Source organism: Danio rerio, chromosome 6, assembly GCF_052040795.2.
Source record: "Danio rerio strain M-AB ecotype USA chromosome 6, GRCz13ab, whole genome shotgun sequence".
In the NCBI taxonomy this organism is placed as follows: domain Eukaryota; kingdom Metazoa; phylum Chordata; class Actinopteri; order Cypriniformes; family Danionidae; genus Danio; species Danio rerio.
In genome coordinates, this window is record NC_141026.1 from 42,205,419 (window position 1) to 42,220,849 (window position 15,431).

The 15,431-nt window shown below is 35.4% G+C and overlaps 3 protein-coding genes across 9 annotated transcripts in view; all 3 read right to left on the reverse strand.

The window, feature by feature from the left end:
- pfkfb4b (6-phosphofructo-2-kinase/fructose-2,6-biphosphatase 4b) overlaps positions 1-15,431 on the reverse strand; it is a 514,755-nt gene that overhangs the window by 38,749 nt on the left and 460,575 nt on the right. Inside the window, 1 exon segment of one of the 2 annotated variants that reach the window (NM_001430986.2) lies at positions 543-796. The exons of the other annotated variant lie outside the window; for it this stretch is intronic. Within the exon segment in view, the coding sequence (NP_001417915.2) occupies positions 543-591 (49 nt within the window). The 5' untranslated portion in view covers positions 592-796. 2 annotated transcript variants of the gene reach the window in all.
- si:dkey-197j19.6 lies at positions 1,994-10,027 on the reverse strand. The gene is made up of 8 exons (XM_087257755.1): positions 9,813-10,027; positions 8,276-8,419; positions 6,147-6,233; positions 3,285-3,372; positions 3,100-3,199; positions 2,723-3,017; positions 2,564-2,612; positions 1,994-2,481 (listed from the first exon to the last, which is right to left on the reverse strand). The coding sequence occupies exons 1-8, from the start codon at positions 9,888-9,890 to the stop codon at positions 2,423-2,425; spliced, it is 900 nt and encodes a 299-aa protein (XP_087113881.1). The 5' UTR covers positions 9,891-10,027; the 3' UTR covers positions 1,994-2,422.
- efcab12 (EF-hand calcium binding domain 12) lies at positions 10,022-15,328 on the reverse strand. 6 transcript variants are annotated; one of them, XM_087257747.1, is made up of 8 exons: positions 15,280-15,328; positions 14,717-14,983; positions 13,737-13,877; positions 13,476-13,626; positions 13,283-13,347; positions 12,377-12,566; positions 12,128-12,272; positions 10,022-11,161 (listed from the first exon to the last, which is right to left on the reverse strand). In XM_087257747.1, the coding sequence occupies exons 2-8, from the start codon at positions 14,828-14,830 to the stop codon at positions 10,942-10,944; spliced, it is 1,026 nt and encodes a 341-aa protein (XP_087113873.1). In that variant the 5' UTR covers positions 14,831-14,983; positions 15,280-15,328; the 3' UTR covers positions 10,022-10,941. The 6 variants fall into 6 exon arrangements, with proteins under 6 accessions (XP_087113873.1, XP_087113872.1, XP_087113870.1 ...); XM_087257746.1 differs by having other exon boundaries at positions 14,717-15,328; XM_087257744.1 differs by having other exon boundaries at positions 13,283-13,392; positions 14,717-15,328.

The following is a 15,431-nucleotide window of genomic DNA, read 5'->3' on the forward strand; positions in this document are numbered from 1 at the left end:
CGTAGAGAAAATCTGGGTCACTCCACTTTTGTTGGTGCTGACCCAAGGATTCCAAATATGTAATTTTTTTGAGTCTACGACAAACGGTGTACAAATGGCGGCCAAAATATTGGGTTTTGGCGCAATAGCGCCACCTATGGGCCGATTTGGCTGATCTTCGGTGAGAATGTAGTGTACCGGAGTACTACCATCTGACCAAGTTTCAGCTCTCTCGGACTTACGGTTTGGCCTGGGCAATAGTGACTTCGGCAGAATAATAATAATAAAAATCCTTACAAATACAATAGGGTTTCAGCGCTTCGCGCTTGACCCCCTAATAATAATAATAATAATAATAATAATAATAATAAAAATCTTAACAAAAACAATAGGGTTTCAGCGCTTCGCGCTTGACCCCCTAATAAGACGTATATCTTTCGTCAACTGTCAAGCATTTGTTGACTTTCCTGCACAAGCATCGGTCACAGTTCTAGCGGATTCATTTGGTCGTGATGACGAAAAAAACGCGAGCATAATGAATGATACTTTAGGAGGATCTTTACCTGTCCCATCGCGGCGATGTCCGTCTTGGAAGCGGCTGGAGTTCCTCATAGTCCAGGTGATATTGAAGAGCAGAGCGGGGTCAGTGCGTTCAGCACGGGTTGTGTAGCAGAGCGTGTGTTTGTCGTCGTCGGTTTGCGGAAACATTGTTTCGAAGCACTTCGGTGTGCAGTGATTTTAAAGACAGTATTTGTGTGCGCATTTAGATAACAGACACGCGTCTGAAAACGGCCTCATGAGAGTCCCACTTCAGAGAAAAGATTGAGGGCAGAGCAACGCCTATATAAGACTCACACGCATTATGTAATGGGCATGAGTTGCCTTTCAAGAACAGATTAATTAAATCGAGCCGTAGATAATGTGGAACACAATGACAACGTTTCTCTATCCGCTTAAAGAAACCGTACATTCTGTTCATCATGTACTGTACTCTTCCTCAGCAATAATGCACTTCCAGTAAAGCAGAAACCCAAGGGCAGAAGTAGATAAAATCGTGATTTATGTTATCAGTGGAGGAAGAAATCTGAAAGTCGTTGATTTATCAGTCACTATCATGCAAAACATGATGCATTTTGTGCTGTCATTGACTAATGCTGTCATCCAAGCAAGATAGTTGCATAAACTATCTAATTGTATGACAAATAGTATCTAAAAGTATTTGGATATTTAAGCCACTGCACACCTAAATGTATGTCAGTATTATATAAAATGTTATACTTCTATTTACGTTTAAGGAAAAAAAAATCTTTTAACATTATCAAGTTTTTCTAAAACAATAATTTTTCTTGAAAAAAAAATTGTATTGGTGCAAATGCATTATAAAAGCGAGTCATGCTTTCAGAAATTGAGATATACTGTTATTTTAGTTACTTGTAATGACATAATTGCATTATTATCATAAAAAAAGTGTTATATTGCAGGCCCGTAGCCAGCCTGGTGAAAGGGGTGGTTGTTGTTGTTTTTTCTCAAAATGTGGACATTTTTTGCAGTTATTTGCCTCATTTTCTATTTAATTATGAGGTTTAAAAACTGCATTGTAGTGAAATTTTAAGCACTATTTTTAGTTGGATTAGATTATCAGATGGTCATCATAATCATACTTTTTAATTGACCAAAATATAAAGATTTAGAATAAAGAAATATGAACAAATACTTACTTTTAAAATACTAATTTATTATACTTATAATCAATAGAAAAAAAAAATAAAAATCTGTTAAAGTTTTAAAATAAAAACTGTAGTCTATTGTCATTTATTAGAGAATTAACAAACTGCACATTCAACTTTCCTCAGTCAGAATTTTGAAAAATAAATAAATAAATAAATAACACAATAATAATAAAAGAGCTTAATGATTTTTCTAGCCTCTCTTGTAAAAAAGGACATTTGATTGAAAAGTCAGGGATAACAACAATAACCAAATTAATATTGAAATTGACTTTAATACAGTCCGCTTTTGGTGCTTCACTTCTCTTTATTGGTCATTTTTTGTTTCAAAATGTGACAAATCCAAGATTTAGAATAAAAGTAAAATGTTTTCTCTATTTAAAAACAATATAATATCGAAAGTTGACGTCGCTCACATCCGATTTATGTTTTCTTGCACAGCTGGATGTTGGACTCATGACAAATAATAGTTTGCATTGGCCAGAACTGATTAGCTGAAATCACACTGATGTGACGGTCGGGTCAACACAGAATTTGGCTTGGTCTTAAAGCCTTTTTCAATCGGTTATTTTCACTATTTATGTTGGTATAGCAGTCAAAATAGGATAAATGAGCTCATGTATGGGAGAAATTCTAGACTTTTGTCATTGAGGGGTGGGTCTTCTGAACCGCTGGACTGGACTACATGACATCCCATATTTTTAAAGGACATTTTTCTAAAGGTAATCATCATAGACACCATCGTAGACATCGTCATAGACATCTTCGACACCATCTGCAAATATAGAAACAAATCTTTCAAAGTCCTTAAGTTGTAAGCTGAGTTAAACAAATGATCACTTAAATTGAAGAGTTACCATTAGGATGAAAAGTTTGCTTCGATCCAGCTGAGAAGTGATCTTTATCCTACAACAAAAATATTTATGATATCAAGATAGATATAAATAAACAAGCCCTTATATCATACAGTATATAAGCAATATGAGCACATACGTGCATCTGAACAAATTACTTACAGGGGCCGTTGGGGCATGATAAGATGGAGGCGGTGGCACCTTTGATGGAACAGGAATGGTGGTCTCATGGGTTTGCATGCTAGCACTGCGATTCAATTTCAACATGGCTGCTCTGGCATGAATGGGAATTGGTGGGAGAGGACCCTTTCTTTGGGCGAGAGAAATGGATTCTTCATCAACACTGGGGAGTGTCTGTGGCGAGTCACGTATTTGGCCGGACATTGTGCTGAAAGCTGTGGCTTTGCTCTCTGAAGCGAGGGGGTGAGGAACTCTGGATGCACTTCTAAGTGAAAGCCTATGACAGCGATTAAACACATGTTTAAAAAACACAAATAACCAGAACACAATGAAAAAAAAAGTGATGTTGTGCTTCCCACCTCTTCTGCACTTCATATCCTCTAAAGATATTGTCAAGCTTATCTTTACATTCAGAGATACCCCCCACACTGTATCTGCGTACCAGCAAAGCAGAAGAAGCTGAAGAAGAGAGAAACCGCAGGTGTCACGCAGGTGTTCATAATTTAGTGTGATTTTTATGGGAAGTGCTCGGAGTCTTTCAGACCTTTGTTTTCGTTGATCTGCTTCTGTATTGCTGTGTAGAATTGCTTGGCTTCATCTTCGTCTGCGAAGTTTATTCCTATTTGACACTCCTGCATGCACAAACATTATTAGGAGGCTTGAAATTAATTTCTTTTCTATTGCTGAGCTAATTATGCAGTTTGAGGCCTATAACTGAAGCAACTAAATATATTTCGGCATGTGGATGCGGTCAAGAAATCAAAAGTGAGTTCGTTGACTCAGTTCATTGTGCCAGAAGGACTGATCTATTTCAGAAACTGCTGATCTACTGAAATTTTTACACACAACCAGCTTTAGGGTTTACAGAAAAAGATAAAATATCCAGTAAGCAGCAGTTCCCTGTGTGAAAAAGCCTAGCTGATGACCACCTTGAATCTCAAACAGGTTTCTTGAAGATAACAGTGAGTTCACTTAACTCAAATGTGCTCCACAATCACCAAATGTAGCCTACTTGTGGCTTAAAGGGACACTAAGTTACAACTTAAACATGACTAAATATTTTGTGTTGCACTAATGAACATAGTTTAAATGTAACGCTACATTCCAACTAAATATTTATGGTAGCCTCCCCTCATGTATAATAGTGGAAAAGAGATGACTGCGAGATTACATTGAGGAGCTCGAGATCGTATTGAAGAATGATCTCCCTCTACACACAGCCCTATTGTCCTCCAAAATCTCACATTTCTTTCAGTATGTGAAGGAAGAGTTTAATTTTAAATCAAGGAGTGTTTTGTGTTAATTGTATCCATCAATTAAATCGAGAATTTCTTCATAACTTTTGAGTTGACATGAGTTTTTCCTCCTGCTCTTTTCCCAAGGATATAATAATATCTAGTGTAATGTTTTGATAACCATGTATTCACGGCTCGTGATGCAGGTGTGTGCGTCGACTGTAGTGACTGACTGTAGTTTAATGTACTATAAAAATGTAATTTGTCATTAAATTTTTAAAGGACAGTTATATATAGATGCATTAGTTGCAGAATTTTAAAGCAGTTTAACAATTTAAATGCTTTTCATTGGATATTACGTCATTTAATGAGACTACGCATGATTTACGGAGAGCTTACGGCCTACAGTACTAACTACGGTTTGCCTTAAGAACACGTGGTGCAACCAAAGTGAGAACAAATTTAGTTACAAACTAGCTAGGAGTTACTAAGCCCCTAGTGTGGACTTTATGTTGCAGTTTAAGAAAGAACTTTAAGAAATAAAAGCTGGTGCAACCCTGCCTTGTGTTTTCCAAACAACGTCATAACTCACGGCTGAACTGTCAAAGTGCGATGCATCGTTTGGGAAAAGAACAATGTAGTAACGAGTGTTTCCCAAAACTGTAGTTTCACTGTTGCAGATCCATCGATTGAACCACGTTAGTTATAACGTAAATGCTCTAAATGGCGTGGTAACAACTTCTTTAGAGAATAACTCCATTATTTCTCTGTGCAAATTATATTATTTTACACGCACACACATTTAAAAAAAAAATCCAAAATTAGTTTTGGTAAAAAACATGCACTCGTTTTCCATATTAAAAAAATAATATTTAAATGGCACATATAGGGCCCATGTTTCCTTTACAAATATTATTGAAAACATTATCTATTCTATTCTAAAACATAAAGTTACCCACAAAAGCTAACACATATTCTAATATCATATATAAATCATATAAATAAATAAATAAATAATGAGGCTATTTATAAAAAAAATAATTTAATATTTATTATTTATTAGGAAATTTAAAAAATCATGCTTTAATAATAATAATATCATGATGATGATGATGATTATTATTATAATTTTTATTATTATTATTATTATTATTAAGATTGTTTATTTATTTTTTAAGTTTACTTTTACAGTTTGACACATGCAACCCACAGCAGAATTGTTCTAACCAGCAGGCCCATGTCATCTACAGTACAGATACTTCATAATAGCCTGCTTAAATTTGCGAAGCAGTTTGCAAATGTTCGCTGGAACGATGGATTTAAGAAACGCCAAATCAATGAACTATGTTTGTTACGAGGGAACTTGCGACCTTAGTTGGCTAACGATAGTTTTTGGAAATGCACCCCAGATCTCAATCCAGTAAAGCAGCGTTGGGATGTGTTGGAATGGGAGATTCACATCATGGATGCGCAGCCGAAAAAACTGAAAAGTAACTATTTTACGTTTTGTCAGTTAAGTGGCTAATTTGTACAAGTTCAGTTGTATGAAAATGTATGATTTTTAAAAGTAGTCGTGGCACCCAACCCCACCCCTAAACCCAACCGTCATTGGTGGATAAGAAAATCATATTAAATTGTCTGAATTAGATCGTACGTTCATACAATTAGCCACTTAATAAGCAATTTAAGAATTACCATGAGATTGTGTTAATATTTAGTTATGCTCATTTATCTACTCCCATTAGAGCTTTCACAATTAATGCATAGTGAAAGTCATGTCATACATTGAGTCAGAAGTTAGCCAAGAAGTTGTCGAGAGTCAGTAATTTGAGTTTAGAATGAATTTTTAAAATATATATTTTTGTTATAAAAACACATTTATCCAATAACCATCCCATGCACTCGTGGACGCTTCAAAAAAGGGCCACTACCCAACATCATCATAGCATTAAAGAGGCAGGATAAACTGTAAAACTGCTCAAACTGGGTTTATCTGACAAAAGAAAGTTGAATATACTGAGAGTTGATTGAGAATGAGAACTAATCAGACATTTGTAATACTTAATTGGCCTCAAAGTAGAAAAAAAGCATGGATGCATATATACATATACTGTTATATATTTTCGAAGTCGACACCAGAGTTGAGTTGAAGCAATGGTTTTGTCACTCACATCACCAGGGAATGTGTGGAAATAAGGACTGGCCTCTGAGTACTTAAATGGTGTATACAGCTCCTGTTCCCACTGCATCTTCACCTTCTAAAGAAAGAAACATAAATACAGTGATCACATTTCAGGCATCAAAAACCCTCCAAAGGAGCTGCTGAAACAGATCTACACTTCCATCATCTGCATGTCAATAACTGTCTGGTTTAGCTCAGCTATGAAATCTGACCTCCGAAGACTATGTTGGATAGTTCAGACTGGTGAACAAAGCACCTGAAGAACCTTTCCTACCCTTCAAGAACTGTATCCAGAGCAAACACAAGGGCTGCCAAAATCACTCTGAACCCCTCACACTGTCACTTTGCCACTTTTACCTTCTGGTCAACGAAACAGAGCACTGTGCAGAAACAGTTCATTCCCTCAGGCAATCCATCTCATGAACAACTTACAGTTGAATTCAGAATTATTAGCCCCCCTGAATTATTAGCGCCCCTGTTTATTTTTTTCCCCAATTTCTGTTCTGTTCTGGGAAGATTGTTTCAGCACATTTCTAAGCATAACAGTTTAAAAAAATTATTTCTAATAATTGATTTTTTTTTAATTTTCCATGATGACAGTAAATAATATTTTACTAGATATTTTTCAAGACACTTCTATACAGATTAAAGTGACATTTACAGGCTTAACTAGGTTAATAAGGTGAACTAGGCAAGTTATGGTAATTAGTCAAGTTATTATATATCGATGGTTTGTTCTGTAGATTATCGAGAAAAAAAATTAGCTTAAAGGGGCTAATAATTTTGTCCCAAAAATGTTTTTTAAAAAAATAATAACTGCTTTTATTCTAGCCGAAATAAAACAAATAAGACTTTCTTCAGAAGAAAAAATATTATCAGACATACAGTGAAAATTTCATTGCTCTGTTAAAAATCATTTGGGAAATATTTAAAATCAATAAAATAAAAATCAAAAGGGGGCTAATAATTCTGACTTCAACTGTATGATAGTCATTGTGAGATAACTTGTGGGGGAAACCGGAGCCCCCGGAGGAAACCCACGCGAACGCAGGGAGAACATGCAAAACTCCACACAGAAACACCAACTGACCCAGCTGAGGCTCGAACCAGCGACCTTCTTGCTGTGAGGCGACAGCACTACCTACTGCGCCGCTGTTACTTTTTATACACACTGATTTATTTACCAACATACTTTCATGCCAATTTGCACACAACAGCTGCACATATGACACTGTATATAGTAATATGCCTGTACATACTCAATTTGTATATTTTCAATCACTGTTTACTTTTTATTTTTAAAACATATGTATCTGTTTTTTTGTCTTGTCTCTGTCATTCTGTTGCACTGTAGAAGCTCTGTCACCAAAACAAATTCCTTGTATGTGTGAATATACCTGGCAACTCTTTCTAATTCTAAAAAGTGATACTATTTGCATCCACAATTAAAAGGGGATGAAAATGAGGAACCACTGAAGCCTTTGAATAAGCGATTTTTGTAAAAAGTGTAGTCTTAGTATTAGTGTTGAATAGGGGTCACCAATCTCATTCCTGGAGGTCCGGTGCCCTGCAGGGTTTAGCTCCAACTTGCCTCAACACACCTGCCTGGGTGTTTAAATTACACCTATTAAGACCTTGATTAGCTTGTTCAGGTGTGTTTGATTAGGGTGGGAGCTAAAATCTGCAGGACACCGGCCCACCAGGAGCAAGTTTGGTGACCCCTGGTGTAGAATGAACAAATGAATGAAATACGATATAAATTAAGCCTGCAGTGGAATTAGATATTCCATTTGGTGTCTAAATCAAATTGAATTTGTTTGTGTATAGAAAGCATATTAAAATATTTAGAAGAATGAATTATCACACTTAGGCTTTTTATATTTCAAATGTTTAAAAGCATCAACTAAACCAAGAATAGTGGTGAATTATGAAAATTCAACACGTCTAAACAATTTAACGATTCTTAAATAAAAGCTTTTAATATGTCCTTGAATGTTTCAGCAAATGCCAAGTTATTTGGTGGTATATTGTTGCACTGAAACACAGTTTAATGGTCTCCTGTAAAAGATGTCTAATAGGCGATGCAATTGATTCTCCATGTAAGATCTGTAGCCTCACCTTATTAAGACAGTAGAGTCTCATGAATGTTGATTGGATTGTTTTATCTTGCACCAGACATAGGACTCCAAAACTGTGACTTTTCCACTCTTTTTTCTGTGGAGCGACTGCCATTACCAGCTGGACAATACCACATGCTAAAACCTGTCCAAAAACATACATATGATAATACATGTGTGTCTATAAACAATAGTGCATGCTAAAACCTGTACAAAAACATACATGTGTGTATGCGCATGTCATCATTCCCAGTCATATCCACATGCAAACTGAATAGGACCATTTTTTTAATTTCTTTAATATCTATATACAGTTGAAGTCAAAATTATTAGCCCCACTGTTTATTTTTCCCACCTATTTCTGTTTAACGGAGACAAGATTTTTACACACATTTCTGAACATATTAGTTTTAATAACGCATTTCTAATAACTGATTTATTTTATCTTTGCCATGATGACAGCAAATAAAATTTGACTATATTTTTCAAGACTCTTCTATACAGCTTAAAGTGACATTTAAAGGCTTAACTAGGTTAATTAGGTTAACTAGGCAGGTTAGAGTAATTAGGCAAGTTATTATATAACGATGGTTTGTTTTGTAGACTATCAAAAGATCAAATATAGCTTAAAGGGGCTAATAATTTATAATTTTGACCTTAAAATGTATTTTAAAAAATGTCAAACTTTTATTTTAGCCGAAATAAAACACATAAGACTTTTTTCAGAAGAAAAAATATTATCAGACATACTGTGAAAATTTCCTTGCTCTGTTAAACATCATTTGGGAAATACTTTTTAAAAAAATTCAAAGGTGGGCTAATAATTCTGACACAAATATATATATATATATATATATAAATATATATATATATATATATATATATATATATATATATATATATATATATATTTTTTTTTTTTCACACATAATTACTTCTTCAACCACAAATACAGCTCTATTTACTGTGTAATTTTTAGTCGACATAAATATGCAGTTTTGTCTGAAATACAATGTTTGCATAAGTTTGCATAATTGAAAAAATGTCCCATGGCTGTTCTAGCTTCTGCTTGTGAATCATTAAAATAACCACTGTGTGTTCTTTCTACAAACCAGATAAACCAGATCAAGTTATATATTTGAAGGACGGAATAATCTGATGATTATTTAACGAGAGGTCCAGATAAAGTCAAATGCAAGAAAAAAATGGCATCAAACACATGTGCCTCTGTGTTGACTATCAAGAATGACAAGTTTTCTACTCACAGTCTCCATAGAAAACATACAGCACACATATAAACATATTGAGATGGTACATCGAGCTAAATAAACAAGTTTGTTTATCTGAATCTTCTCTGAAGGTAAAATCATTTATATTATCTATGATTTTATTAACCATGATTAAACTAACATAACAGTAGTGCAATAACCTGACTTCTGTTCATTCTAAGGCTTGTTTTAGAAATGAAGTATTTAGATGTGGCAAGTTATAATGAAAGATCTAAACAATGATGAATGAAGAATAAGAAGTGAACTCACACTACATTCCTGACTTAGTAAATTGAAGAGAAGGCCGTTCTCACGAGTCGACAGGAGCGGACTCAAAATGCGTGACATCTTTTCGTCCTCTATTTTGACTTCTGTTTTGTCATTTCACAGGCGTCCTGATCTATATCATCAAACAAATCACTCGGCCTTATACTTCCTAATGCAAATACCCCAGTACCAGAAATAACAACACCGCTCTGTTCACTGAACAAACATAAAAAATGCATAAAGGATTTATTTTTTTAATTTATGCTTTGTACAAATATTTATTAAATTGAGCATGGTTAATTTAGTCAATTTTCTGTAAGATAAAAAATTAATTGAGTGCCAAAAACAGCTGTAAAACTTTAAATAGCAGTATAAGGGGTATTTCAGCATTATGTGCCACCCTCTGATGGTAAAAAAATTCAAACAATCAGTACATTTTGGACACCAATAATCCGACAAAGACAATAGGTACTCATTACAAGTCGACCATGTAAAAAGTGATTTTTGATTAATTTAATCCGATTAAGGTCATAATTGAACTAAACTGATGCAGTGCAGACTTGTAAACACCTTAATCAAACAATTACCGTCATGTTAGACTTTTAGTCGCATTTTGCGACAGGATAATTCATACATACACGGCTTTATGACACTATTCTCTGCACCAATCGAGATTTTATTGTACAAAGCATAATATTTTGGAGCAGTAAACATGTCAGGGTAAATATTTTAAATAAATCATTAACTTCTGCTCTATTCATTAGTTTCAAAAACATAGATTTCTTTACAACACATAAAAAATATATTTAAAAAACCTTACATATACCTTGAGAATAGTAACAAAACATTTTAGCGTTATTAAAACCTTGACTTTTCCAAATCGCGGTAAACCTTGAAACCGGTTATCATCCCATGCCTAATGTGGACAGCATGGCGACGCAATGACGTTAATCGAATTATGTGCTATAACATGAAAAAACAGAATCATGAAAGGAACATTCAGAAAGCAACTCATGAAAACACCTTAATCATATTATTATCTTATTCAGATTAAGGCCAATAATTCGATCACTGATGTCCTTGTAAATGTAGTCAGCGTTACGTTCAATATAGGCAATGATTCAAAAATGTCCTAGAGGCTGTACATCTTGCGAGCTTCTATATCTCCAGAGGTTGAATATCCCAAATGGTTCACAGGCCAGTGTCCGGGACTCGGCACAGCAGTGCGTTCAATATGCTGAAATAAAACCATTGCAGGAGAACTTGTCTTTACAGGCAGAAACAAGCGCACATGATCTTCCTTTCCAGGCCAAAAGGCATTAGAATCTGCCCATCCAGTTGACTGCTTCTTCCTACAAAACACATCAAAATTACTTTCTTTTTTGATTTACTTTTTTTCCTGGATAAGACTGAAGAAAGAGAGACAAAGAAATTGCAGAAAACACCTAAAAAGTGCTTCAGTGTAACATTAACAGATATAGAAGTCTATCTAATCTTGTCAGGCATATTTAGAAGACATTGAACCCATTTTCAGCAAGAACTGATCTTATAATATTTTGCATAATTGAATGAAAATATGTATAATATATCAATTATGAATAATATAATATAAATAATTTATATTATTTAATATAGACATTTTATTACATACCAGAATAATTCATTAAGACCAGAATAAATCATGTTTCAAATTTGTTGTTTTTTGGCTCAGAAAAAAAAGAAATCAATTAAAATCATCTTGGACCTGCACTGTAAAAAAATCTGGGTTCCACACAATCGATTTGTGTTGAGACAACACAAAGGAACTAAGTTAGCTTGTTAGTTTTTACAAATTTAAGTGGTTTTATAAACTCATTTTGAGAGCAGCACGTGCTATAAATGATCAAGGCTGGTCTCTCATCCGTAATAAGCAATAATCCAATCAGACTGATCCAAGCCTACAATAAATAGACCTATTTCACCCTACAGCCTTATCTTTATTTTGGAATCACCCATTCCACCCCATCTCCTTCTTTTCCTCATTTAGCAGGGGAGCTCTCGAGACCTGCCTGATCTTGGACCCCCTAACATGCTAACTGACCAGGCAGGTACCCTGGGCTCTCCAAGCTCAGGGTTCTCTCCCGGGACAGCATGTCAAACTGAAACAACATCTAAGTGTAAACTCTTGGTGTGGGTTCAACATAAAACACTTAGTTTGTCCCAAAAACAACTCAAGAATTGTGTTGTTTCAGCTTATTTGAAATAATTAGTTTGAACAAACAGCAACTCTTTTTTTTTTTTAGTGTAATCAGTAGATTGTTCCTCATTAAGAGACTTACTTGTCTCTGTGTGCTCCATTTTGGACTTGAAGTGTTTTGGGTTTCCTGATGAACGTCAGACCTTGTTCTGGTCCTCGACAGCCTAAGTGAGCTTTCCCCTGCAATTTGGAACTATACAGGTTCAGGTCACTAGGGTGCAGCAGAACTAACAGATGGAGACAATGTCAGTTTGCATTCGTGTTCTGCATGCATTCATTCTGTCCTGTGAATGTGCTATAGCGCATATGTGCAGTTTCTACTGTATATTACCTCTCTGTAGAGTGGCTTGGCTCACATTAAGCCCCTGTCGTTGGCATTGCTCCAGTGATTTCAGGTATGCACTAGAGCAAAGTCTTCTGAAACGATCCACTTCTCTGGCCATAGACCCGCTCAGGGCAGAAGGGGAAGAGCTCAGACATCTGCGCATGATTACAAACACCTCCACATCCTGAAGACCCTCCTAAACACATATACATCTGCAGTAGTGCTGCTTGAATCTTAAATCAGCTGGAATAATTTGATACTATTATTAATATTTAATTATAAAATTAAGTGTTACTATTAATAAATAATGAGTTCAATAAATAATGTTGAATTATATGGGGAATAAACAGCTACATTGAACATGTATTGCTCTGAAAACTGAAAATGCTTTTTCATCTTTGACTCAAGTCCAGTTGATGGCAAAATTATTAGCCCTCCTGTGACATTTAAACTCTTTTTCTACTATTTATCAAGTGCTGTTTAATGAACAGAAGATTTTTCAAGACATTTCCAAACATAATAGTTTAATAACTCATTTCTAATAACTGATTTGTCTTTGCCTTGATGACAGAACTTAATATTTCACTAGTTACTGTGTTCAGTAGCTAATTGGAATTAAATCATTTCTTAAGGTGGCAAATAATATTAACCTCATGAGAAAAAATAATAAAAAAAACAATAATATTAAAAAAAATAAAAAAAAAACAGCCAAGTTTTTTTTTCTCAGAGGGGCTAATAATTTTACCTATACTACCTTTACCTGTATTTACATGGTACATGGATGTACATTGTACATGATATGAAAATAAATACTGTGATCAAATATCACATTCATGTATTTGCTGTTGGTATTGGTAATGAAATCAATTCTTAATAATGGCCTGCTATAATAATGTTCATGTGATGCTCTACCTGGTCATCTCTCTGGTCTACATGAGTTTTAAAGTGAGGTCCTGATGAAATCTCTTTCTCATTGTCTGCATTCCAATAACATAAAACAAAATACCCCATGATATCACACTCTGAAAGAAATTCATGTTCACAATCACATCTTTGCACTTGTAGAAGTTCTTGCCCATCCATTTAACCTCTGAACAAAACATACCAGGGTTTAAGTTTAGTTCTCTTTCCTGATGCTTTCTGCTCCAGGTCTGAATAGCAGCTGCCAGGTCATCCACAGTCACTGAGTCTCCATCCTTACTATTTAAAGAGGACATCAGCACATTCATTCGCTCAGGTGGGATCAAGAAGCCTTTCTACAAACAAACCAAAACACAAATTAGCTGTTCTGGTTAATCTTGCTGTTCTGGTTTTAGAAACAATATTTCTGTGAAGTCCAAAAAACTAAATCTGCATATGCACACACCTTCTTAAACAGAGTAGACAGATCTGCTCGCTTTAATCTTCCAGTCCCATTCCAATCCAAGAGTTTAGAGAAACTGCAGGCTTCACGCATGCGCAGAAAACACTTCACTTCTTCAACGTCACGCTGAAGTGTGCGATGAGACTGGAAAAGACAAATGTTTTGCTGAAAATATGAATCTATTGAATATATAGAAAAAAATAGTTTGTTTAATATAGTTTTTGAAATTTATTTGGTTTAGATATACTCCAAGCAAAATGCAGTAAGCACCTGTCAGTTTTGAAATGTGTGAAGTGTTTATCGTCTAATAAGAAAACATAAAAAATACACATCCAAAATAAATAATTTCCACAATTATAAACATTTTAGATTGTAAAATCTCCGAATGCATCGGAATGATAAAAAAATCTCAAAAACCTCCTCTGCAAAATAGGCTACTGACAGTCCGTCTAAAAACGAAACAAAAAAATTCAACCAATATTTAGATTTTATTTTCTGCGTGTGCGTGTGCGTGTGCTAGAATGAAAATTAGCACACGCTTCATTGATCCTGATCATGCATAATATATTTCCATATTTTTAAAAACATGAGTGTATTTCTGTAATCAACTGAGAAGTTCTAATATTGACCTGCAATGTCTGAAATCTTTTTTTCAAATGTTTCTCTACTACTGCAACTGAATTCATACACTTTCTAGAGCAGGGGTCACCAACCCTGTTCCTGGAGAGCTACCTTCCTGCACATTTCAGTTGCAACCCTGACCAAATACACCTGATTGTAATTATCAAGTGCTGCTTAGGTACTATTAACGGGTTCAGGTGTTTGATCAGGGTTGGGACTGAATTCTGCAGGAAGGTAGCTCTCCAGGAACAGGGTTGTTGACCCCTGTTCTAGAGCCACAATTCAATTCAATCTAAGTTTGAACTATCAATAATTTTTACTCCTACTTTGGCATCCTATGGTGGTGGTGTACAAATACTTGCTTCTGGAGGGAAAGATGCTGAAATCCGCTTAGCTCGTCTGTCTCGTTCCGCGATGTGAATCTCCAGGTCGGAGAGTATCGGTTTATTATTGATCCATTTGCGCAGATTTCCCATCCCGTCCACCGCCCGTCTGAAGGCTCTCCTGTCGCTGATCCAGTCAGGGTGTTCGGCGGGTTTGTCTTCAGGGAAGCGGTTGTAAAATAACTGAGCAGTAGCGCCACTGTGATCTGATGCAGGTACAGCAGGTCGAGCGTCATGGCATGTTGGCTGCGGACGAGTTGGGGGAAAGATGCTCATTTTATCCATAATATGCTTCCTAAAGGCACTACTGCTGCATTTTCGCTGTCCCAACAAACCACATGCCATTTGAAATCGGTACGTTTCTGTCAAATCACGCTTTTTAAATCGCCTGAATTTCTCTTCCAGCGTCGGGTCACCCAGTAAACACTCCATACCCATTGTAGGACTTTTAGTCATTGTTAAAAAATTAAATCTCCAAAAACTAAAAATCCTAACGAAATAAACACAATTTAATTAATGTATTTTTATTAAACGCCACCTACTTGCTTCTTATAGCCTGTGTAGCTGTGGAGAATGTTAAGAAGGATCTGCAGTAGTCTATGGGTGGCAAGTTTACATATGTATCCATGACAGCCATTCTTCTGACTCAAAGGTCAAACCTGTTCTTCTTTTCACTCAAGACAGTCATGGACTT